This window comes from Nasonia vitripennis, chromosome 4 (assembly GCF_009193385.2).
Source record: "Nasonia vitripennis strain AsymCx chromosome 4, Nvit_psr_1.1, whole genome shotgun sequence".
NCBI lineage: Eukaryota > Metazoa > Arthropoda > Insecta > Hymenoptera > Pteromalidae > Nasonia > Nasonia vitripennis.
Window position 1 is genome coordinate 4,863,119 of NC_045760.1, and position 25,644 is coordinate 4,888,762.

Here is a 25,644-nt window from a genome sequence, read left to right on the forward strand (position 1 = left end):
GGTTAAACAAGTGAAAATAAAACCCTGGTTGCAATAACAATCAATAATCTTTTCGCAGGCAACAAGTCTCCCATAATTCTGAAGGAGGAAAAACCGCCGCTACCACCTCCAGAATATCAACGAGCGGAGGATGGCGCTGATATCCCGATGCTCTCGAAGGAGAACTCCGAAGAACCATACCAGCCGCCGCCTCCGTTCGCCACGAATCGCGACAGCAATCGCCAAAACAGACCAAAGCCCACACCGACGTACAGGAAGCCGCCACCGTACGTGCCGCCCTAACAGAGCAACCACAGCAGTGCGCTCGCCGCAGCCGTAGCCGCAGCCGCAGCCAACAACACAACGGTGCACTCGCCTACGCGCAAGTACATGCTGGCGATGCTCGGCGACTCGCCCACGCACGTTCAACACCAGACAACCACCACCACGACTATCGTAGCTGCACGATTCAGCAAGGGCCAGCTCAACAATAATGGCTTCTGCGAGCCTCGTCTCGTCCGATAGACTCTCACTCGCCCAGTGCTCGACGACGATTATAAAGCAACGCACTAGGCTCGAACGCTCGGCGAGTTCGATTTTAATGCTTTTCTTCTTTCAGTTTTCTTACGTTTATTTTTATTATGAATAGATTTCTTACGCGAGATTTACTTAACATGAAACGACCAGAAGTGAAGTCTTTTTCTATGAGTCCGTAAGCAGAGCGTGTAATTATATAATTGTGCTTGAACGAGATTCGTTATCAATATTTTAGAGCTTCTTCAGTTGCTTGGACTCTTGCGCGATTTTGTTGGTTCTTGCCGAAGAATATAACAGATTGATTATGCTTTGCGATGCAGGTCAAAGTGTTTCGAATGACGGACCGATACGTTATTGTAAATGTACTACCATGCGTACTTATTAATAGGTACGTGTGACTATGTCTGTTCGTTTAAACGTAGTGAGGTAATTTTGCATTCAGCTTTATGAGCTTATGGTCTGGCTACATGATATACATCATACGTAATTTTATTTTTTGATCAGAGAATGTACTGACCATCGCATTCGAATTTGCGTGAGAGCCTAAAAAACACATAAACGGCGAGGTATCAGAGGAAATTAAAAATTTCGGATGATCTGTTCGAGGGTACGTTCTATGATTTCTTGATTTTGAAATACGCACACACGTAAAAAAGTAAAGAGAGAAATAACTTATTGAAACTTGTCGATCACGCGTTGCCTTTCGTAACGACCTTCGCGTTTAGCGTAGAAAAGAAACCCATCGCTCTTATGTCGAGACTCGTGTATCGAGAAGGTTAGAGAAAGCATAGAAAAAAAACAAAAAAGTAAATAAAAAAACAAACAGAGAGAGGTTTACGGAGAAAATATTAACGAATCTAACGATACTCAAAAAAGAATATATTTCACAGTAATCAGTGCCATTTTTATTAAGCAATAAGCTCGCCTAATTATGAATACTGATTTTTTTACATGACTTTTTTTATACCGGGTTCTTTGAATTGACCAACTAAACGTTGCATCGAGTCTCTTAATTAATATAGACTGTAACGTACTTCTCATGAAAGATACAGAACACTGCCAGAGCAAATAAATAATCTTTGTTCGAAAGTTTAAGACGCAACTGTGTACATCAAGATTTTCTCAAAGAAAAAAGAACAAACTGTGAATTTGACGCGTATCATTTTGAGCTTTCAAGGATTATTTGTTAAGAAACAATTTATCTATGCTTCCATTGGCAGAATAGTATGCCAATAATAAAAATATTAAAAAGCGATTGTGAACTACGATTATTCGTATAACATAAACACACAGCCGTTTATTATGTATACAGTACATATTTAATGAATGTCAGTGCTTTTATATTTGTAATAATTTTTTTATTCAAATATCCGCCTGACTAATTTTAAAAGCATTTACGTTTTAAAATCACTTAATCGTGACGACGACTTTTCAATCCTTTTATTCTGTGTACTTCTTGATTTTGTACTTTTTTTTAAGATGGAAAAGAATATTACGACCGCCAAAACAAAGAATATGTTTTTAAACACAGATTAACATCGAAAGCATTAATTGCAACGCACTTGTAAACTGATGCGCATTTTTAACTACAAAACTATTTAATTTTAGAAGTTACACACCTAGTTACCAAGCCAAAACTTGACTTATATTATGAAAGGAAAAAAGTTATCGAATAAAAATATAAGAAAAAAGATTGAAACGTTCAAGATATGTTTAACCTAACGCGGGTACACCATTATCATTATACATCGTATTTGTCAAGGAATTTTTAGAAAACCTTTTATTATTGTATAGACGTATACAAACGAGATGGGAAGAATAAAAAACGAATTTTTAGCTCCTCCGCAGAGTGGCAGCCTTCTAGGCAGCGCATTGTTTTACTTATACACGTATGTACTACGTGTGACACGCAACAATTTTACAATCCGATATTTTTATTGAAATGAGACGATAATAATTATGTAGGTGATGCGCATGGAACCGTGCGAATGAAGGCAATTTCTGTTTGTCTTGCGGTGTACGTGAAAATTTAAGGAATAACATGAAATTCATGCGAATGTTTGGTATGCCAGTAAAAAAAAGAATGGGAAAGAAAAGCTAGTTTTTAAAGTGTAGCGTCAACGCACTAATGTTAAATCGCATTGTTGCGTAATCTTTAGAAATTAAGTCTACCAACGATTATACATAGACTAAAATCACGTTCGTTGCTAAATTTCTATAACGACAGTAATATCGTCCTTGCTTGATCTTTTTCATCGACATCGACACGGCCTCAATTTTTAGGCTCTGTAAAACGTGCTAATAGAAACGAAAAAAAATTAAATTAAATGTTCCTCGTTGTATTGTTTCGATTGAAGATCCATTGGAGCTTTCTAAAATTACGGTAATCTGCTGATGTCGATGTTATAAAGTTTGGTACTGTCGTAAACCTTTTTATACTGAAACTTTTAAAATTATACATTACGAATAATGTTCGATCTTTTCTTTCTTAAATCATTTCTCGATAATTGCGATTTTATTGCTTCTGTAAGTGTACGTAATAGGTGATAAGCCTTGATTTTATACTTGAGTGTAATATGTCAAGCTCGAGACGATGCGTCTTTGCGTTTTACAATAAAACAGAAATTAAATGAATATGAAACATTATATACCTAACATCAATTCTCTCATATCACGCTTATCTCATATCGTTGCTCAATGCGTATCCGTCAAATGCTGCCAGACAAAAAATCTTGTATCATATTCATGTGTACGATAAATATATTAAAGCTATAGTGTTGGAGATAAAGGCTAAGAGAATAGAGAAGGACGTTTCTGAAAATTCTACATGGGACCGAAGTAGAAGCAAAGCGATCGATCGATCGAAAAACAAGTAGATGTCGGCTATATGGGGTACAATTTTGGATAGAGAGAAAGAGAGAAACGAACGAGGCGCCAAAGTTATTTTTTACTTGTATTAGTGGTTAATGAAAACTAAGCGAGGAGTGGAATTGGGAAATGTACAAAATTAACGTTGATTTTTGTCAAGAGAAGGCGCTCGCTTGAAAATCCTTATTCGAACAAACGATGAAAATGAACTTTCACGCCAAATTCACTCCTCGGTAGAGTACGAGATAATAGGAGGAAATACGACGAAGAATTATTTGGAAAATTTGTCATACACGGTATTATATCCCTTCGGATGTTAACGGAGACGTATAGTAGTTGTCAATGTACACGCATGCCGCGATCGGGCATTCAAAGTTCCAATGACGATGGTTAAAAAAAGCGAAAAGGAAAAGGAAAAGCGCATTATAATCGCCTGGAATTTTAAGATTATTTTTACCTGTCATAAGCCATAACGCTTCCTTGACATCGCGTAACTCTTAACGAGTATACTCTTGTGCACATAAGTATACAAGGTACACACCGACACACGACACACGAATAATCAGATACACGCATACACGTCGGTACTCGTGGATGGTACCTGAGATATATATACATATACACACAGAGCCCTTTTCCCCGGACGCGCGCGGACAAGGTCGATCGGCTGAGAATTGAAGAGCAAATTATACATAATTGCGTGTATGTGTAAGTACGTACAATATAGCGCGAAATCCAACGTAACAATCTGTCTATAGCCGAAGGTGGTTAGCGTTCAGAGTTTAAGTGGCAGCTCATAAAACATTAACTAAAATCGTATCAATGATTCAGAGCTTCAACGAATGAACTATGACGGTACAACCATAAGACTGCATTGTAAAATAACGAGAAAAAATACACTTGTCACTCGGACGATATCAGCTACTTCCAACTTATCTTGCATGTAGGCATGTATGCAACGATTGCGTGTGTGATTGTACTTACTTATAAATGATACCACATATCTTCGAGTTACAAAAATAATGTGTAATAACGATTAGGCGTGTATTCGTCGTTCGGCCCGGTCCGCGAAGCTTGTGCGCATCCGCATCGATTCTCGCGACTCTATATCGATATGTTGTCAGTAATATACGAATAAAAGGAAAAAAAAGTATCGAATGAATTAAATATACATACGTGTACACAAGTACTATAGATCTGACAAGCATATATTCGACATGTGTATAAGAATAAGAGTTAATAAAGTCATTTTAGGATATAAAAAAAGGAAGCAAAAAGTGTATTTGTCGCCGTTGTCAATCTCCTGTCCAATGCTACTATTAAGTCGGCGAAGTAATTCTAAATTTAAAAGCGAAAAGTCGCATCCGTTGTCAAATTTGCGCAGCCTCTATCCAAGCGCGAAGAGCCTCGAGCTCTCTCCTATAGCGACGCATAAATTATATGCGCATCTCTAAAAGGAAGGCTTCGCAGAAGCGCCTTTTTAGACTCACCGCCAAGGATCCGGGGGAGGAAACCGGTCGCGGTGAAAATAGCGCGCGAAACGACCAGCAGCGTCCCAGAGCCGTCGCTGCACACCACATAATATTGTATACGGATATACAGGTTGCGTCGAGGCGCAAGAATCTCTTATCGAAAATGTTCGAGCACATGTGCATAATGCATAGACGACGCGACGTACTCGCGCGATTTGTAAATTAGCGTCGCGGCAATTTTCGAGAGGGAAACAATTTTTAAATTGACTCGGATGTGTGTCGTAATAACCGCAAGCGAGAGGGTCTGGAGTCACATGACCGCTGCTTTCTATAGGCCGCGTACGTCTCTCTCTCTCTCTCTCTCTCTCTCTCTCTCTCTCTCTCTCTCTCTCTCTCTTTGGTACACCGGAGGATGGAGTTTTATAAATATAGACCGCGAGGGAGGCTTTTTTTACATACGACGCGGAGATTAGGAAACCGACGTACAAAAATTCAAAAGAAATGTCAATTTATCGCCGAAAAAGCCGCTGAATCGCCTCTCTCAACTCGGATACAACACGCGCGGAAGAAAAATAGAATTACAATTACTAAACATTATATCGCGTGAGTTAATCAAGCCGGACGACGGTATTAATTATCGGGACAGGCTTGTCGGAAAAAAAAGAAACAAAGCGCGAAAAAAGGCATTCCTGCGGGAGATTAGGAAAAAACGATAAGCCCGAGCGCTCTGGAAAAGTGCGAGGCACGCAACGCGCATTCTAAATGACGCTTTGCAATATCGAGCAGCTCTCTCTCTCTCTCTCTCTCTCTCTCTCTCTCTCTCTCTCTCTCTCTCTCTCTCTCTCTCTGTGCGAGCGAGTCAATGTATATACGTATATACACGCAGAAGTAGCACGTGCCTCACGAGCTCAGAGACCTTTAAACTCGTCGGCTCTTCGCGCGCCGCGCAACGGCCTCGTCGTGTGCGTGAGAGCGTACAGGCTGGCAGGAAAGTTTGCGACTGGACGGACGGCTTTGGTGAATTGTTTTTTTTTTTATATTTTGTTGTAAAGCGGCAGTTTGAGGCCATCGGTAGTAGCGCGCGCGTGTCACTTGATAATATTGTGCTCTACTGGTTTTCTAATTGTTATTATCTATTCTTCGAAGAGGTTAAAGTTTTGTGAGGTGAGAGTCGATGACTTTGTGTTGATATTTCGGGGGCGAAATTTGCCTCGTCTGCTCGTTCACTTATGCGAATTCGATCGTCTTGGAGCGCAATTAGATCGGTTTTAAATAGACTTTAACGTCAGTTTATTCTCTTAAAAAAAAAATATATATGTTCGTAATTATATTCAAACTTGAACCGAAATTGCATAAAACAACAAAAAGTGACGCGACCTTTACGCTGAAAGTACACATATTATATATTCGGTGTCTCCTTATCGAGCCGGAACGCGCACGCTGCAGTCGGCCGATTCCAAAAATCGAAGAACACCGAGGAAAAAAAGTTGCTGTTAATTAATCCATTGCGGGAGCTGCGTGTCGCAATGCATTTCGCGTCTCCCAATTGATTAACCATGTAGGTCAGAAGATTCGGTTCGATGTGCACTCGAGTAATCGATACTTTTTTTTCTCATTTCAAAAATCAAATTGCCAATCCTCCGCACATACCTATATATAGTACTCGCACACAAGCAACAAGCTTTCCCTCCAGTCTGTACTCGTCTCGCGCGGGGCAGAGGGGGAGTTGCTCGTGCGCGGGACTCGGGAGCGAGCGAGAGAGAGAGAGAGAGAGAGAGCGCACGTGTAAATATTTACCGGCGCATGCGCACTCGCCGGCAAGCGTACTCTCCAGCCCAGCGGCGGTCGTCGCTCGCAGTGTCACGTGACCCAGCCTCGTTCGTGGTTATAAACGCCGTCGGAGCGACCGGCCGGTCTTATAGCGCGCCGGAGCCTCCGCAAGTTAGCATCGAAGCCGAACACACTGTGTCATCCACTGTGTATACTCGACTTCGACGAGTTGTCATACGTAACTTTTTTCACTTTTCTATAAAACAAAACAAAAAACAAAAATACGCACGTACGAAGAGACAGCGTGTGAGAGTGCGCGCGAGCGAATCCTGCAGGTTCAGAAAGACAAAAGCCAGAGGATCAAGTCTGCAGGAAGGAAGAGACTAGGCCGATTACACAACGAGGAGGAGTTTAGCTTTTGAGCGAGGCGTACTAGAAGTGGGCAAGACGAGCGGGAGCAAGCCTTACTCGGATCTTAACTTCTCGGACCTCAATTTCCGATAGATATCCCCCGCGATGGCCGGCTTCTGGGAATGGGACTACTCCAGTCAGAACGGTGAGTTATCTGTTATTCTTTTCTCTCCACCTTCTACTATGTGCAACGTGTGCACTTGTGCGCTTATTGTGACATACGCGGCACGTCACTTTCTATAGCATAACCGAGAGAGAGAGAGAGAGAGAGAGAGAGAGAGAGAGAGAGGTCGTCGACCCCAACCTCCTTTGGCAGCTCTTTATTTGCGCGCGCGATGGGTTTTACGAAAGTGCGAGTAGTGTTGTTCTTTTTTTCAACGCGATTGAAACGACCCGAGGCGCCGCGTTCGATTTGTTTCCTGTCGCTCTGCGCCTATACCGCTGGAGATTAGAAAGTTTCACGGTCAGCTTGAAAATCGCACACGTACTTATACCTGCGGTGGGATTATATTATGCGTAAAGTGCCGATAATCCGCCTCCTAAGGATCGTTTCTTGCGCGCAAAGTTTCGGGAAGACTTTACACACGAACACATGGGGGAAGCGAATTTCAGTGACAGGATGGTAACGACAAACAACAATGCGGAACTACCGAGAGGCATAAATGTTTACAGTGGAATCAGCGACGCGGGAACGCTTTTTTACGAGCGAGGTACGAAGATTGCTGACATAAGAGAGAGAGAGAGAGAGAGAGAGAGGGGGGAAAAAATAACAATTTAATAACCTTATTTGAAATTTAATATTCGTCGCTGCGGCGATCCTTGGAAATAATCGATCGAATAATTCGCGTATCGGCTCACCCCATACTACGTGACAGGCGTGTACTATCAGTAGCGCCCGAGACTTTATAAAATTATTCCATGCAACAACCGCTTATACATTGTAAGTAGAAATGACGGCAAGGCGCGTTTGTAAATCGTTATCGAACGCACCGATTTTTCCCGCGTGCAGGCAATTACGACTATAGCTATAAGCAAAAGTTTCTGCGAACGATGAAAAGCGATTCGTTCTCTCTCTCTCTCTCTCTCTCTCTATATATATATATCTCGCGCTGGAAAGAGGCGTTCTTCTCGCGTCTCGCCGCCTGACGGCCTATAACGCGACGGATTTCCTGCGGCACAGTATATTCATCGTCCGTCTCGCGCGCGTCACGAAATTATCGGTAATTAGCTAGTTCGGCGCTTCCGCAACGACACTAGCATCGTATTCCAGACGCCTCGAGATATCAACGGAAAATTGCAGATAAGATAGCGGTTTCTGTTTTAGAAAATCGGGTTTATAAATACACGAGGGAGAGAGATGGGAAATAACCGGGACTTCAAAGGGATAAAAATGGCCACACTTCAGCTATACCGAACCGAAAAAAGATTCCCGCCCGCGAGTGAAGGCTCGGGTTTATAAATGAGCACGCCGTAGAAAAAAAAATAAATAAATAAAAGTAATCGTCGGGCTTTTCCAGCACAAAGAGACGCCGAATATCTCGCACGCGATCCACGTCGCGGGGAAGGAAAAAAGCGTATTAAAATTCCGCAGATAGCGACGAAAACAAGCCTGTTTTCCGCGGTGAACTGGAATACGGAGCTCCAACTACGGCCTGAAACTCAATTTCGCTCAATGCGCCTATACCTTATACGTGTGTATACATAGATAAATCGGTCGCTCGCCTTCAGTCACGCGATTACGTTTGTCTTTGACATGTCGAGAAACTTCCCTCCCCTCGTACATCGACTGCAACTGAGTAGCCTCGCTGATCGAACGCTGGAAGTGATCAGCTGATGATCGATATACTCACCATCGAAAACCAGCGCGAAAAAAGTCCAGAGTCATCGGAATACACGCATAACCGGCGTGATTTCGTCGATTCCACAGGTGGGCGGTGGATCGATTCGCCGGTGGTGCCGGTGGTGGTACAGAGCAGAGGATTTTACGCTGCATGTGTGTGTGTGTGTGTATGCGGGAGCTACGACCCCGAAACGAGCACAAGGTAGGGTCGTTCGTTCTCTCGTCTGAGCACGTGAATTTCGTATACGTGCACGAGCGAGCGATTATTACTTTTCTCTTTCTTTCTGTAAACGATAATTTTCCTCGCGAGCGCGAATCGCGCGACTGTTATTATTGTTGTTGCCGCTGCCGCCGTTCCATTATCGCGTGCGACGTGTCGCTGAAAAATTGAATGCGTAAAAGCCTAATCTTTATATACAGAGCGCTGTTATAAACATCGTTCATAAATTACACCGCGAATCTGTCTCGGATCTTGATTCGCGCGGTTGTAATTTTTTTACTTTTATCGCGCTGCATCTGCGCTGCGCGCGTCTTGCACCGTGAGATAATATAGAAAAAAAGAAGTGAGAGTGCAGTAAAAGTGATGTATATGCGAATAATCGTTGCGCGCTTTCTATCGAACGATGCCGAGTTTTTCACGATTGAAAAATGTATGTAATTGCGTTAATTCAGATAGCTTTCTAGAACGCTTATATTTGCGTTATTAAAGGCTGCGCACAGGAGCTTAGAAGCTCGTTTCATAGCTGTGTAAAGAAACAAACGAAGACGAATTAAAATTACACCGATACCCTTCGCAACTACAATAATGCACTCGGGCGAATCGATCGACTTGTTCCTCTCAAAACGCGCGCACGGAATACAAATATGGGATAAGGCTACCGCACCACACTCGCCGAAACGCGACGTCGACCTCGACATTCTCTGACTCTCCTATTTTGCGATACCCATCTCTCGGCCGCCTAGTTAAAAGTAGAAAAACTAACTCTCGCCATTATATTAATAAAGGCAATTATAGCTCTGCGCGAGAACCACGAAACCAATTCACCCCGTAACCCCGATTCCGACCGTACGCGCGCCGGGCTATGCGATGATGATGATGATGATGATGATGATGATGATCGTCCCCGAAAAATCTCCAGCTGCGAATCGATGCTCGAGCGCACGGAAGTCCCGGAAACGCAAAGTGAAACTGGGTCTGCATCGTCGTGCAACGAGCCTCATCGATTCGCGCTGCTCTGCTTATATTCCGAGCTGCCTTCTCCGATTGTAATTCGAGGATCGGTTGGAGGGACGTTGGGAAATCGGTTGCGGGTGTTGAGTTTCGCGCGGGGATATAAGCGCTGAATTAACCGATAACCGTCGCGGAGAATGTGTACGTTTTCCATTGCGCAATATAAATACACGGCGTATTCGCGCGTAATCGTAATTGCGAGGAAGCAGAATGAAAAAAAAACTGGTACCATTATACGAGCTAAAGTGCGAGAAACGCTGCTATTGTTGTCGCGCGGAATGAGAAAAACAATTTGAATTATCTCTCCGGGATCTAAGCGCTTTTTGACTACTGAGGCATGACGTCACACCCAAACGACCGGACGATCATTAATACTGCTCGCGCGGCTAATGCGCGTTATTATAACTTTGCGAAGCTGGTTCAGCGATGACACCTACGTTCCGTAAACTTTTCGCTCCAATGGCGCGCGGGGTCTTAAAAATAAGTAAAATCTCCGAAGCAGAAAAACATCTTCTCCTCGTCCACGCAATAATCGTAACGAATTACTGCAACTCGCTCTGCAGAGGAAATGCAAATATCTGCTTATTCGCTTTTTCGTACATTTCCATGTCCGGAGCGAACCGGTTCGAGCTGTAATGACAAAACGGTCAAACGCCGCTGCTAACTCGCGGCTCTTCAACTTTTCTGTCGCGTATGCGCGTCGATATTTATATATACGCGTATAAAAGTTTATACTTATACACGTATACACAGACGCTCACCTGCGGTAACGAGGCTCTCCGAGTGTGTAACGGTTTACGACTTTCGCGGCTCGACCGAGAGGTGTCTGAACTTTCGAAAGCCGATGATGCCCCGAGTCTCTCGATAGTGTGCTGTATAATACTCCCAAGTTTTCCTGTTGCTCATATTTTGAAGAAAAAAATATGTCGCGATCAAAACAAGCTTCTATTATACACAAGTCGGTTCGCCGAAGATTTACGATTCGTCACGTGCATATTCTCGTTTGCAAACTACAGCCCAGTACACAATAAATTTTATCAGTTCATTAAGATAACGCTTTTCATCGCGTATACACCTTTTCCGATTTCGCGAGCGAAGATTCTATACATCGTTCGATAATAAAAGTCGCTTTTGTTTTCCTGCGCCGCAAAAGTGCGCGACAGCGGCCGTAAATCATCGGCTAATCTGGAATTCCTCCCTCTCTAACGCGACTCGCTCGTATATAATAATACGTCTGTCAAAAAAAGAGTGTATATGTCACTTGCAACGGCTTAAAGCATGATTCATTCGCGCAAAACCAGACGAATGCGCGTATATAACGAAACAAGTTTTCGACGTAAGTGACTCACCGCGCGAGTAGGGCTTTTATTAAAAGTTCCCTTGAGATCTAGAAAACGTTTTTTATTAAATAAAAAAAAAAATATTAAAATCGGCGAATCACTGTACAAACGAAGCGAAAGTCGAAGCATAGGCAACACGAGAGTTCCGCGCAGCCTTGAAGAGAAAAGCTCGTGACGCGACTTCCAGATGCGCGAAATCGCTTTTTTTTACTGCCGCCGCCGCGCGAGGCGTGTTCGCTCCCTAATCGCATTAAAGTAATGAGTAGGCACTTCTTACGTAGTCTCACGTCGTGTGTGTGTATATATATGTATAGCCAAGGTATTCTATCTTCCATCCTCTCGAGAGGGGCTCTAAACGCGCTGTAATTACGTGATTTGCTTATTTAGCACATCCTCGATGATGCGTGTAGGCTTATTCTTCTAAATTTTTTTTTGTTCGTTGTAATACACGGCTTGGAATAAAAAGTGTTGGTTGTCGTTAACGCGCGGTTATAGCGATTTATCTCCGAAGTACTTAAAACACGTTAATCGAGATTCGATTTTGTTAGGTGGGATTATCTCTTTATCTGGGAGCATGATTAATTAATTAGACTTATCTGCTGAATGAGTGTGGGAAGGCATTTCCGCGCTTCCCGGGAGGAACGCCGTCGGCCGAGAGCGTCGGTCTGTAAAAGGGCCCGACGCAGGCGACGGACTTCAGAGTTTGAGTCTGTTAATGTAAACCCTAGACAACTATAACCATTCTTTTAATATACGAACTATAAGCTACTAAGTGTTTCGATTCTCCGTGGAAAACCTCTCCACGGAATCCTTCATTCCAGCATGAGTATTTTATGAAAATGTCGAGGAGCTTGATGAATAAACAATGTTCAGTGGATCAGCGTTGATGCAATCGACCCTTTTGTTTACACGATCGAAATACATCTTTTTACAAAAAATACGCAAGTCGCTCGCCAACGATTATACAAAAATCAATTGCAAAAAAAATTAAGTTTCTTTTTTACACGTCTGCCTACTTTGGCCGTACAATGCCAGTCAGCAGAAGACGCTCGTTATTGCGTCTTCTCAATAAGCTATTCATTTTCACGCATTAGTCAAACATCAATTGCGGTAAAAGCGGCACTCCACGTGTCACGAATAATGTTATAATTAAAGAAATAAAGTACGCAGTGCGTCACGCATAATTTAGCGCTACATCACTATATATAATAATAACAAAAGGAAGCGAAATTCACCAATAAACCAGCGGTAAAAAAAAAACTCAGCCAAACGTCCCCGCATAACAAAGAAAATTGCGCAGCGGCGGCAAATCCGTCTCCCTTCGTTACATTTAGAAATGCGCATTTTCCGCCCCTTCTTATTCGCTCTCGAAGGGCACGTGGCGTTCGCGGAACAATAGAAAAAACGTCTCTCAAGAGGGGTCCCGCCGCGCGTTTAGGCGCGGCCATAAGCCACGTGGATTCGAATTAGCAGTCACCGGAAGTCGATGCTCTTTGTTTGTGGGGTAACCATACGCATATCTGCGCAGTTGTACGGTTATGGCTACGCACTGCTACAATTGCGTCTTGCTTACATAGCGAACTGCGTCATTCGAGTAGCTGCAGCCTTTATCTGTCGTCGCGCATTTATTCCGATCCTCGTTTATACGGTTACGGCGATAACGTTATTAAAGTTTCATCATTCGATTGTGCTTATAGGTGTAAGCTCGGGTGTCTGAGAATGACTTTCGGAATATTCGGCTCCGACGATCCTCACCTATTCGCGTCGGTTATTAACGTGTAGATCCGCTTGATATATAAAGTTAATATTATAACACAGAGTCGCGAGACGCACTTTCCTGCTTGATCCCATTATAGTGTCGATAGCAGTATATAGCGAACGATTTTTTACTCTCTCCGGAAAGGTGCGTTTCAGCGAGTGCAGAGAGGTATAATGACACAAGGCGTGTCTCGCGAGCGACGTTCATCGCGATAATTGCTTTTAACGCGCGATGCGTCGAGCTAATCAACTGAAATAGGAGCTATCGCGTGGACTGTATTTATTGATCGATGGGAGAAAGGGCTCTTTTAATACCGTCTAAAAGCCTCTTTTGTCGACGCTGAATTCGTGTGGTTCGGGTTACGACACTTTGGATCAGAAGAATCCGATGTGCCGAAAAGTTTTTTCTTATCAGCAGTGTATACACCTCCGCACGTGCTGTGCGTAGCCTCGCGCAGACGTCACGTTATGTTCCTGCGACTTTTCGATCGAGAAAATAAATTTGCCCCTCTACAAAATCACGTGCCTGTGTGTACAGGCCTCGTTATCATATTTTCACGCTTCACGCGTTACTTAATTCCAAAGTATATACATTTATATACATCGAGGGAAATCAATAAAACGTCACGGCCCGAAATTTCATCCCGGAGCGAATCGTCATCATCGTCCCGAAAATCGCCTCCTTATCCCGAATCGCCAGCGGCTATAAGCGCAAATAAGATACAGCCGCTCTCGTGATCCCGTACATATCTCTCTTCTCCGCAAATTCCACGCAGAACCCATCCGCGAAATTCTTCCGAGCGGAAAATTGCGCGTATCTTCGTTTACCCGAGATCAGCGGGAAGACACGCAGGACGTATGAGTATCTTCTCGTTTCGTTCTCTTTTTCGTCTCTCAACGGAGCCGCGAGGGGTGTATGGACACAAGACTCCGCGCAAAGATAAACAGTGATAAGGGACTTATACGCTTCGGTTTGGATCGTGTGTACATAATACGCGCGAGACAAGTGTCGGGAGTGATGAAACTCGCTGCACTCGTTTTTATAGAGCTGTAAACTCGTGTGTACATAAAAAGTTGGAAACTCACCGTTCGAAAGTCGCGGATAACAGTGGGTAATTATACAGACGATCGACGCAGACGGCTCGAGTGATAAACATCGCCGTCGAGGAAAAGTCATTTTTATGGCCCATCCCGCGCCCTAATTCACTCGGCCAAGTGTATCTTGATTTTCGTACGCCCGAGCGGTCGAGTTTTTTATTTACGACGAGGCCTTTGTCCGCGATTACGACTCGGATAGATTCGAATTATATCGATCGCGATTCGACGTAAAATCGCGCGACGTTGATGACATCGCTGCTGAGATTTGGACTGAATAATTCATCGGATACATCGCGCAATAATTACGCTAAAGATACCGCGTATACGACTCGCACCCCCCCCCCCCCCCCCCTGCGGCGTATTATTATCATAAAGCATTTTCTCGCTACCCACCCGCACACTCTGTATGATAATGACGCATCGGCCTTTTGAAAGGCTTCCCATCGGTTTTCCCGCGAATCCACACACGAGAGCCCGGGGTTTACGCGTGGAAGGTAAACACGTATACTATGCGATCCGCGGGAGGATGAGGAGCATAGCCCTCTCTTGTGTGTTAAAGCGTCGTTCTCTTGGGCAAATGTTTGCTTATCGAGGAGAACAGGCGCGTCGAACTACGTTTTACGAGGCATCGAGACGTAATAGTGTGGTTTTTTTTTTTTGCATTGTTCGAACGGCCGAATCCCCCCAGCTGAAACCTTTCAAACGCGTCACGTGTGTGCCAAATAAGCCGCGAAAGTTTGTTCATATTCGAGTTATGTCGATCGCACATACGCCAAGTGTTTGCCGAGTGAATCAGCTCTCTTATCTCGAGATTTATGCGCGATAAAATCAGTGGGATGTATAAGTGACGACACTGTTCTAAATTCGTGTACATACTTTGTATAAACGCGTTCAAACAAGCGACGATTTTTTTAACGACTGTTTTTCCACGTGTTCATTGCTCATCGTAGAGAACGAGGATGATTGGAATCGCAAACGCTCGTTACAAATTTAGCGAATCGTTCGCGATTTATAGGTAGACATCACGCTATATACTCTTCGCCTGTCGATGTTCCAGATCCACTAATTTCGCGCCAACATGTATATACAGTCTAGCTTTATTTACGGACAGACGAAAAGTTTACGTTTGCGACACTGTCCGTACACCGCTAACTGCTTCAATTAGGACAATTGAAGTCAGCGCCTTAATACACGAACGATCGCACGTGGTTAGTTGTATATTACGCCGTACATGTGTACCCACGACTGTACGCACTTATAATCCGTATACACCTACAAGCAAGCTTTTCCGGTATGGGAATAGCCGCGTCGCTAATTAATTCGTAAATCAAATCCCGACTACTACTGCTTTATTTGCGCGCCTCGAGCAATAGCTTCTGTGTAAACATCGATGCTTACATATTATCGATTTCGTATTCACCGTTTGCGTGGGTGTCAACGCGGGCACGAACATATAATAGCGTCGCGGTCAGCGTATTACTAAGTTTTCCTCGGGTAAAGAGATTATTGCACGACAGTAGGCAGACAGAAACCGTATATGCATAAAAAGAGCCGCGACGACACCCACGCGGTATACACAGCGCTGTATAAGCAAAAAATTGTTTTCGTCATCGCGTGAGCTGACGTGGATCTCTTTATACCTGCGCGTCTCTTCCATTGTTGAAAAAAAAAAAAAAAAAAAAACAAATTGTAATGGTACACGAGCGCGATATTTTAACAGCATCCTACCTACGGACGGCACACCCAGAAGACCGTGTGCGCGCGAGATAATTGAGCTGCACATTGTATAAGCTCTGAAATAATAGCGAATTCCATCTCCTGCGCGCGCGGAAAATTCTTATCGTTCCGATGACTTCATCGCGAGGCTCAGATGATAAAAATACAGGACAATGCAAATTTTCATGAGAATACACGTAAGCGCACTCGGCTGAATTGTCGAAAACATGCATGTGTGACGCAAAGCCGCTGCTGTAACAGAAGCTTTCTATTGAAGCTACTGTTTTTTTTTTTTCCGGCAGATGCGCAGCTCTAATATATGAAAGAGCTGCGTAGCGCTTCTCAAGAGCTGCGCACATGTCCATTGTGTCGTGCTTTTATTGTACTTAGCGTCGTCTGCGCCGTTAATTCGGACCAGTGCGGGGAAGACGTTGACGCAATCGTTAAGAGCCGAAGCTCCGTCTTTCTCCGCTTGGCTTTTACACAAGTGTCGATTTTATTGTGTATTTTCGTATACACATCAAGTGAAGATATTTATACAAGCCTCGAGAGAGAACACAAGGTTAACCCCGGCAGCGTGTAATCTTCAAAAATATACTCTCTCTCTCCCTCTCTCTCTCTCTCAAGTGGGATATGGTCTTTACGGGCGGTTGGGATAGCAGTGCGCGATTAATCGGACGTATAAAATCCACTGCGGTGTAGCGACCTTCCATTCATCGCCCATAACACGCTGTCGAGAGGGTGTGTGTGTGTGTGTGTGTACGAGGTATATATATATATATATAACCGGAAGACGCCGTTTTCGCACTTTTTTCCCCTCCCGCCTGCTAACGTACAATACACTTGTCGCGCCATTAAACAATTAACGGAAAGACACTTTTTTGCGCCGGTTTTCTATTGTTTGCAGTATAGCGTTGCAGCTTATTGCGGAATATTATTTGGATCTTCGTAAAACGGACGAGATATCGTCATCCACGTGTACCAACGGACCGTCGAGGTCAGACCCAGTGTATACCTGTTACCGGTTCGAGATCAAACGTGTCAAGATCTCCAGCGAAAATTATTCGCGCAAGGCTGAGTCCGAATCTGCCATTGATCCAGTTACCGGAGATCGGCGCACTTGGATTTTTTTTCCTCCTCGACACAGCCTACCGGTCGCTGTAGATACAATCGATGCCGGTAGTGTAGTGAGTCATCGATTTGCATGCGGGATCGGCGATTCTACCATGTATAAGACGCTTCCGACAGAGCCTACGGCAAACTGCAGCGCGGAAGGAAGTGTCCGAGACGATGTTGTGTGTCAAGTTCGCTCTCGTAGACTTACTTATGTGTCAAGTTTGATCGGATTCGATTTCGCATGTGCGCGAATGTCGAATTGTAAAAATAGATTTTTTATTATCCGCACATTCGAGTTTACAAATTGCGACGCTTGCGCGAATTCGCTTTTTAATCTGCGTTAATAAGGAGATGCTTCGTTGTAACCTGTGCCGATGCGAATGTTCGATCATTTCTATGCTTATGTATATTCGTTGAAATATTACCGCAGAATAGATTTTTTTATCTCACGCGGTAACCATGTGCTTTAGAAACATGGTTGCCACGTTTTTTTTTTTTTTTTTCGACGCTGATGTCGAATATTTTTATTTACAGCTATATAGCTTGAAAGATAAAGCCTCTCAATCGGAATGATAACTCAGACTTATTATCTGAAAAAAATTCGTACGTCTCTCGAGATTAGGATTGCATCGATAGACGCCACGCAGCGTCACGTGCTTGACGCCTCAGCAAAACCAATTGTTTAGTCGACATGATATAGAAAAAGCTTCGTAAACTTTCCTCGTCGACGTAGCGACGAGATTTTATGGCTCTTGGATATTCGGACGATGCTTGATCTTGAATTTGGCAATGTCCACTCGATAAAGCGATTGTGTCTCTAAAATCGCGATAAGATATGCCGTAATTCTTGTACCCCCGTCTCGACGACCTGTAATAAGTTACACATGAAAAATGTTTAACCGTGCCATTGATAGGTCTCGTATAAATAAAAAATATCAATACCATACCCACACGCCGGAGTCTAAAACACCTCGTACGGCTTTCTCGTTACTTTTTTTCCCACAAAGCGACTATTCTTAGCGACGCTTCGAAGCGTTACGCTCGGCTGACTGCGTCGCGTTATCGATTATCAGTTTAATTTTGAAAATGTTTCGTGTCCAAAAGTGATTGAAATTTTGCCATTGTTCTTCCCGCATGCAGCGTCGCGTAAAAACGCTAAAAGCAAAAGAACTCAATCCTCCGCGTGAAACAATCCCATTCCACGAAAAGCGCAGGTATATCCATCGCGAATCACGTGGCCGATTTCCTCGAAGCGCCGGAAAATTCGTGCGGCATTGCGCAACGTTTCGCGTGTCGCTACGAGCTGCGAATTAAAAAAGCCAGCAGCTCCGGCGGCGATTTTCCCAAAGTACGTCGACTCGAAGCGCGCATCTCTCATCGTTGGCAGCAGCATCAGTAGCGACTCGATTATAAGCTCCGCTATATACATATACTATACATGTGCGAGGTATACGTATAAGTATACATACACTGGTAGCGGCGGAAGCACGCACTTAAATAAATGATGCTGCTGCTGCTGCCGCCGCTCGGTCCCGGATCGGATCGAATCGCGCGCGGACATGTGTGTGTGTGTTGTACCATACTCTTATCGATCACGCGAAAGCATCGCGCGACTTCTAAACGCGATAACAGTGTATCGCTTTTTTGTGGGTTCGCCTCGATTCTTTTCCGTTCGAGCCTCGGGATTGCAGCGCGTGAAATTCGTTAATTGTTACTAAAATAGAGCAGAGCTCAATGATAGTGTAGCGGCAGACTATGACATTTAGGATGAGTCATCCGCACTGCGGCCTTGAATTCGGCTGTGTTCTATCGGAATTGTCCTGGTTGGTAGACGGTTTGAAGCATCTCGTGGACGACTGGATATTCTTGTTTTCTCGAAATTCGCAGCTTACAGAAGACATGCTAATTTCCTCTCGTACATGATTTACGCAGATTTTCCAGGCTGATTATCGCACGCAGCGAGTCTTTGAAAAGAGTCACGTTCGCGCTTGATTTACGAGACGAAGGAATAAGCCTCTATGCGAAAATAGACTCTCGTCACTCCTCTGCTAGATTTTTTTTTTCCAGCCACTCCAGAAAGTGACTCACGCGTGTGCGTACGATTCAAAACCGCGCCGTTTAATTTTCGTACACACGGACGTTTGCCAATTTAGCCCGACAAATAGAGAGCGTTATTCTCACCTCTCATGTCTAGAGTGTGTATAAGCCCCGCGATAAATGTCGGGAATGTCCGCTAATCAATTTTGCACGGCTTGATATTATACAAACGGACGATGTATACGGCTCGATTCCCCGCACGCACGCGAGGAGGTTGGCCCGACAACCCTTCGAAAAGTTTTATTCGCTGGCAACTTTTTCTACGCGTGTATAGAAGCAAACTCACGGTCTTCTGGGCTGTGTTTGCTTATCGAAAAAGTTGGCCGCGCGGGGGAGCGATCGCCTTTCTTACGTCGTTGCGGGCTATGATGATGATTGTTTAGGCTGAAAAATTTTGCCGAGGCTAGCTTGCGTGTGATTTTTTTTTTTTTTTTTTTTTTTTTAATTGCTTCATATAGCCTCCGAAAATACGCCAAGTTTATTGAACGACTGTGGCGGGCGATAGCGTATAAGCCAGTCACGCCAGCGAAAAGTGATTAAAACCGATCAAAATCTTTCTGTTCCAGGACCCAGCAAATGGGTGGAGAAATTCCCGATGGCCGCGGGCTCGAGACAGAGCCCAGTGAACATCGAGACCGATCGCGTTGAATCCGATCACGAGGCTCTCATTAGCAAGCCCCTTAGATGGAAGTACCCGGCTACGGCTTCTCGCAAGCTCGTCAATCCGGGATACTGCTGGCGCATCGACACCGACGGAGATGGCACCCGTGAGTATAATATATCACACGCGTTATGTAAATACACTTCAGCGAAATGGAGAACGCGCGCTGCGTTACGTCTGATGGACATAACGCAGGGAACCGATATGCTGAAAGCTCTCGCTGCAAGCTCCGCGAGTTACGCAATCGATGCTGCTGCGTTTCGATTGTTCTCCAATTCATCTCTTAAAACGAGCAAAAAAAGCATTACGCAAACCTTATGCTTTTGGTTTAGCGCAGCGCTTTTATTTACACGAGGACTGCTCGAAAGTTCGTTGGAAAAGTTTAAGCGCTCGCGCTCGTGAAACTCGTTAAAGTATAAGCGAGGGTAATTGAGCACGTTCCGTATGAGCAAAACGCTCAATTGTAAACCTCGACTGGGCGCGACGAGAGAGTGCCGTAATAAGAGCGTATATTACTTTCAACTGGCTTTTCCTCAAGTCAAATTTATAAATTGTAATGCACTGCAGTCTCTCGCGGGTACGTGTATGTGCACCGCGCGCAAGCTTATAAATAAAAAATTAGCTCATACTGGAAGCCACGCGCACCGGCATCGTTCGGATAAATGATTCATCTTCGAATGCAGCAGCTGCATCGCAGCCTTCGCATACGAGACAATACAATGGATATGTCGCGCGCAAAGACAGCGGCTCTGCACGATCCGAAGGACAATATGATTTAGTATTTGACGTCTTCGAATTTGAAACGGCTTTAATTGAAATACCAAACAGCGCGGGGAGCTTTTTATGCCCGTCTGTCTAATGTCGAACAAAAACTTGCGACTATAGTTATGCGCTTGGAAATGGAAACGGGTTACGCTCCAATTCAAAGGTAAATAAAAGTGTAGACTGCATGTAGGGTACACACACGTGCGATTTGTAACCGCGGCTCTCTATGATTAATAAAACAGCATAACACGTCGGTTGCGTTTTCCTAATATAATACACTGTATAGCCGCACTATGTACACAGAAAAAGGAAAAAAAAGTAGGGGAACGAGCAAACAATACAGGTATGGAAGAATAACCGCACGCGCGAGCGGAGAGCGATGAACTACATTTTTCCGCGAGCGCCAAGCACGTCCAGTTCGATCGAGAAAATTCAGTTCGCGAACTGTGTAGGAAAAAGTTTCCTACTCGACCTCTTGAATCATAGATTCCACTTGCTTCGCGTATATACTTACGTGTAATATCATTGTAATGACTCGGCATCGACGGATTCGCCTGATCGCTCCGAGCCGCTCGCGCACATGTAAATAGATCGAACGAGAGCCGCGAGCATTGTTGTTCGGAATTTCTTCGGCAAAGTCACGACACTGCGCCTCGTATAAGTATAGATTGCGTAATGTTGTCGCGCACGAACATACGCGAACCTGAATAATTAATCTCCGAAGAGCCGCTGCAGCGGCTGTATAATTGCAAAGTTCTGAAAATTACGGTTTTCCGCACGTGCCGGTGTATTTCTCTGGGAAATTTATGCGCGATTGCAAAACGAGCCGTGCGATTATCGCGGGTATTATTCGGAGGTGCATCTCAATTTATAATGTAATCGGCAAACGAGCTGCCGCGGCGTTATTGGGCGGGAGGAGAGCTTCTGTAACGACGATTGTCCACCGGCTTCTTAAATTTAGAGACATTGTTCGACGTATCGAACAGCAGGCAGTGAATTCGATTTACGAAAAAAATCCTACAGTGCCATGGTAGATTACATATTTAATTTCTGCGGCTGGTTACAGCGTTTGGCATTTGGGACGACAGATTTATCGTCGGTAGTATATAATAATACAGCGTAGATATCGTGAAGAAATGTTACTTCAGTAAAATTTGTAGTCTGATTCGAGATAACGCCAAGACGTTACTTATGCACCTCATTCGACGATTGAAAATACCGATATACGAGCTTTTAACATAATCCAAAACATATTTCAAACGTTTATAACTATGCCTGTACTCTGTGACGCAATCGATGGATAAAAGTCGTAAAAGCAAGAAAGGAAATTTCAAAGCTATAATTAAAGTCGATTGACTTTCAGAAATCTCTCTTATCTCTCGGTTTATACTCAAAAGCCAAGAATACCAAGCAATACATTCCACTAATGCTTCGGAGGATTAGGCGAAGTTAGCGTCGTGTAAAGCCTTTCGAAAGTGTTTTATCTATCAGCGTATTACGAAAATAAATTCGAAAGCGATCGTACTGTATCGTTGATTTTTGCTCTATACGCTTCGTCTATATACTGCTATGAAAATTCGGAACAAGCGTCTTCTCTCTCTCTCTCGGCCGTATTTCGTATATACCTGAAAATACCCTGGCGAAATGTGACGAAACTCGAAAATAAATCAAACCATAGCCTTGAGAGAGAGAGAGAGAGAGAGAGAGAGAGAGAGAGAACTACATGCTTTCGGTTGAAAACAAACCGGGAGAATGCCTTGGGAGAATTTTAAAAAGGAGGACGCGCGCGTTCACGTACAGAGCAGTTGTAACGCGTAAAATACGAGCAAACGTCCTTCGCTTGCAGATGGCAAAGCAGGAAAATAACAGCTGCTGCTAAAATATTCCGCCAAATTCAAAACGCCGATTGTCTCCTTTTTTCTCTGTTGAGTTCCGCTTTTTAATGCGATGCCTAATACACCGAGACGAAAACACAATTACTTACGTAAACTCGCGGATATACCTCTGATGCTGCTACAGTTTACGAGAACGTGTTTCTTTCTGGAAATATTCCGAAACATCAGTCTGTCTCGTCAAATGATACACGCATATGAGCGATACTCGTCTCGCAGTAAAGTCTAAACCACGCGCAATCCCTCGGCTAAAGCCGTTATCACAGCAGAAAAGCTCCCGTTTGCGTCACGAGCCGCGTTGAAAAAAGAAAACACAGCGCGGAGAAAAGCTACTTAATTTTCGGACGACGCACAATGCGACCTTGATCCTGACGGGGGAAGAGATGTTGAGCAGCGCTGCGGAGGGGTAGCCGATCCATCTGGAGCTCGGCGAAGCATCTACGCGTGTGATGATGCGATCGATATGCTTATGGGTCGCTGTTACTTTGATGATCTTTGGCACGACACCAAAGACGCTCGAATTATTGCCGATGGCGATTTCTGATGAACTGCGCGTTGCGACTTTGAAGTAGCCTCGCTGAGAGACGGAAAGGCTGTTGACGAATAGAAACTGCGTCAACGGATGAATAACATCGACTCTCGCGCGACGCAGTAAAAGCTCGTATATTTCCAGGAACGCGGCGAAATTTCGTTCTAAAACAATAATCATTCCTCCACATCAGTTGTATACTCAACCAGCCGAGAGTCACCTTGAAACCCCCAAAGTAGCCTCTCGACGTCCCTCGCACAAAGGGAGGCTCCGAATTTGACGGATACAAAGAGCCATCGAGTTGCCCTCGCAGTCGGCACTATATACGTCTAATCCCGCGCATAACACTTGAAAGATGTCAATTTAGATGTGGCTTCTTATCGGAGTGGACGTGATTCTTATGATAATCATCACCGGTCCCTTGGCTACATCGCGTACTTGGTTCATGGATAATACGCTCGCGTTGCGGATTATTGAATCGATTGTTTTATAATTTTCTCTCATTCTCTGTTTCAGTTCTCAGCGGAGGGCCCTTGATGGACGATGTCTACAAGCTCGAGCAGTACCACTGCCACTGGGGCTGCAGCGACTCAAGAGGTTCGGAGCATACCGTTGACGGGCAAGCCTTTGCCGGCGAGGTGAATATCGCGTATCCGACTCATCGGCTATCGTTTATTATTTTTAAACTTTTGTTTTTGCCTCTACAATCATTCACGTGTACATCACGATCAATCGCTCTTTTCCGCTGCTATACGGAACAGAATCCTTTGGGAAAAAGCCGCATCTCACCGAAAAGAAATCAGCTCTCCCTCGTATTTTCCCCCCACTATATTCGAACCCATCGATCATCCCAACGCACACCTCGAAACTGATATAGGTCTGAAAGCTCGCACTCGTAATAAGGCGACTTCGGCCTAATAGCCTTTAAATCGTCGCGTTTCATCATCTCCCGCGCGCACTGGCCGCTGTTTACTTGCCGGCATCACATGACCACGTGCGCCGTCATGTGACTGGCGTGAATGTCCTGCGTATAAGCCGCGCGTGGATTATACGATAATTTGCCTCGAGTCGACGTTCGATTATCGTCGTTTCTCGCGCTCGGATTGGGTATAGCGCGCGATCGACTTGTGGCACTGCAAAAGAGAAATAAACAATCGAGCTGGGAATGTATGAGGAATGCCATCTTGAGAGGTTCTGGAATTATGTAAGCTGGCCGATAAGCATACTCGCGTGTGTATGTACTACTGAAAACGGATTGCGCAAGCTGATTTTAACGCTAGTTCGGAGAATAAAAGAAGGCAATTTTCAGCGGTATAACTCGCGCATTGTTATTTCCCTGTCGCTTCTTCTTCGTCTTCTGCTGCTGATTGACTTACAAAAGATTTGGATTCCGAGTGACGGCGACGCTTGTTTACCGATACTACTTTGACGTGTACGGATTTATTATACGGTGATCCGACGAATTAATTGTCATATCGTTTGGCGCGACCTAGAAACTGTTTTCCATTTTGCGACGGAATCGCGTATACGTTTATTTAGATAAATTCTCGCGAGATCGACGCCTTTGAGTCAATTTATTCATATTGTCAAAATGCAAGGCGAGAGAAATTTCGCAAGCGAATACATTGCTCGCTTTGAATATCTTATAGTTTTTGCGACTAGTCTGCGCGAAGCAGACGTTTTTGTATATCATATATATATTATTGCAATTAATTTTTTCCCCTCGGCCCGTTTACTCTGTACCGTCGATTATGCGAATTAGTTTTTCCACAATTCGATACCGACGTTACTCTCGCATGCGCAAACAGTGGCGATAGAAATGCAACGATAAGTACACACGGACTTCTTTGTCGGCTGTAGAACCGCAGGCTCAATAAGAAAATGACGCATTTGAATCCCACGGAATGAATTCGATAATAACGTCAATTACGGAACTTAACTGCATCGTTCCCTCGAATTTTCAGACGGCTTCGAAATAAAAAAAAACGTCGACGCTGTACCAAGAACTGACCGACGATATATATATATATTTTTTTTGCGTTATCGCGTTGTGCCCGTAAAAACGAAAATAGCGCAAAGCAGGAAATCGTAAGAATCCTTGGACGCCTTAACGCCTATAACACAAACTGCTTTGTCGCTTAATTCAGCAAAAAGTCGGCACAAATATAGCCCTGACTATCCGCGCCGAAACAATAACAATGAATCATGTAACGCATCTGCATCGAACTTCATTCACGGGACTAATATTTGTGTCTTCTATGCACTTAAACTTGAACGATTTCAGGCAAACATCTCCGGTTAAAATGATCACGCGGAAAGATACAGCTGGACATTATCCGCCCACTCGTTCTTTTTCACTCTATGCGAGGGTGCAATTTCGCCATGTGGGACGTATCCTGTAGCTAGTCTTTCTCCAGTTGACACCGATTACCGGCCGTCTTCTTCGTTGGGCTATGAATTTTTAAACAGACTCGTGCGCGGATGAAACGGAGTAGACGGGTCTGCGTTCGAGGAAGTGGAATTTTCCGGGTTTCTAGGAGAAATCGATTTCTCGGTCTGCTTGT

At 44.2% G+C, this 25,644-nt stretch overlaps 2 protein-coding genes across 12 annotated transcripts in view; both read left to right on the plus strand.

The window, feature by feature from the left end:
- Positions 1-4,519, plus strand: part of LOC100116437 (dystroglycan) — a 66,563-nt gene extending 62,044 nt beyond the window's left edge. For 7 of the 8 annotated variants that reach the window (XM_008213027.4, XM_032599664.1, XM_032599663.1 and 4 more), the window contains one exon: positions 59-2,834. In XM_008213027.4, coding sequence (XP_008211249.1) covers positions 59-282 — 224 coding nt within the window. In that variant the 3' untranslated portion in view covers positions 283-2,834. Of the gene's footprint in view, positions 1-58 lie in introns of all 8 variants that reach the window. The other variant, XM_008213026.4, reaches the window with a different exon arrangement.
- A 951-nt stretch (positions 4,520-5,470) lies between these two features.
- Positions 5,471-25,644, plus strand: part of LOC100116407 (carbonic anhydrase 2) — a 29,371-nt gene continuing 9,197 nt past the window's right edge. For all 4 annotated transcript variants that reach the window (XM_031929271.2, XM_008213024.4, XM_016985425.3 and 1 more), the window contains exons 1-3: positions 5,471-7,182; positions 19,800-20,000; positions 23,597-23,718. In XM_031929271.2, the coding sequence (XP_031785131.1) occupies positions 7,143-7,182; positions 19,800-20,000; positions 23,597-23,718 (363 nt within the window). In that variant the 5' untranslated portion in view covers positions 5,471-7,142. The remainder of the gene's footprint in view (positions 7,183-19,799; positions 20,001-23,596; positions 23,719-25,644) is intronic.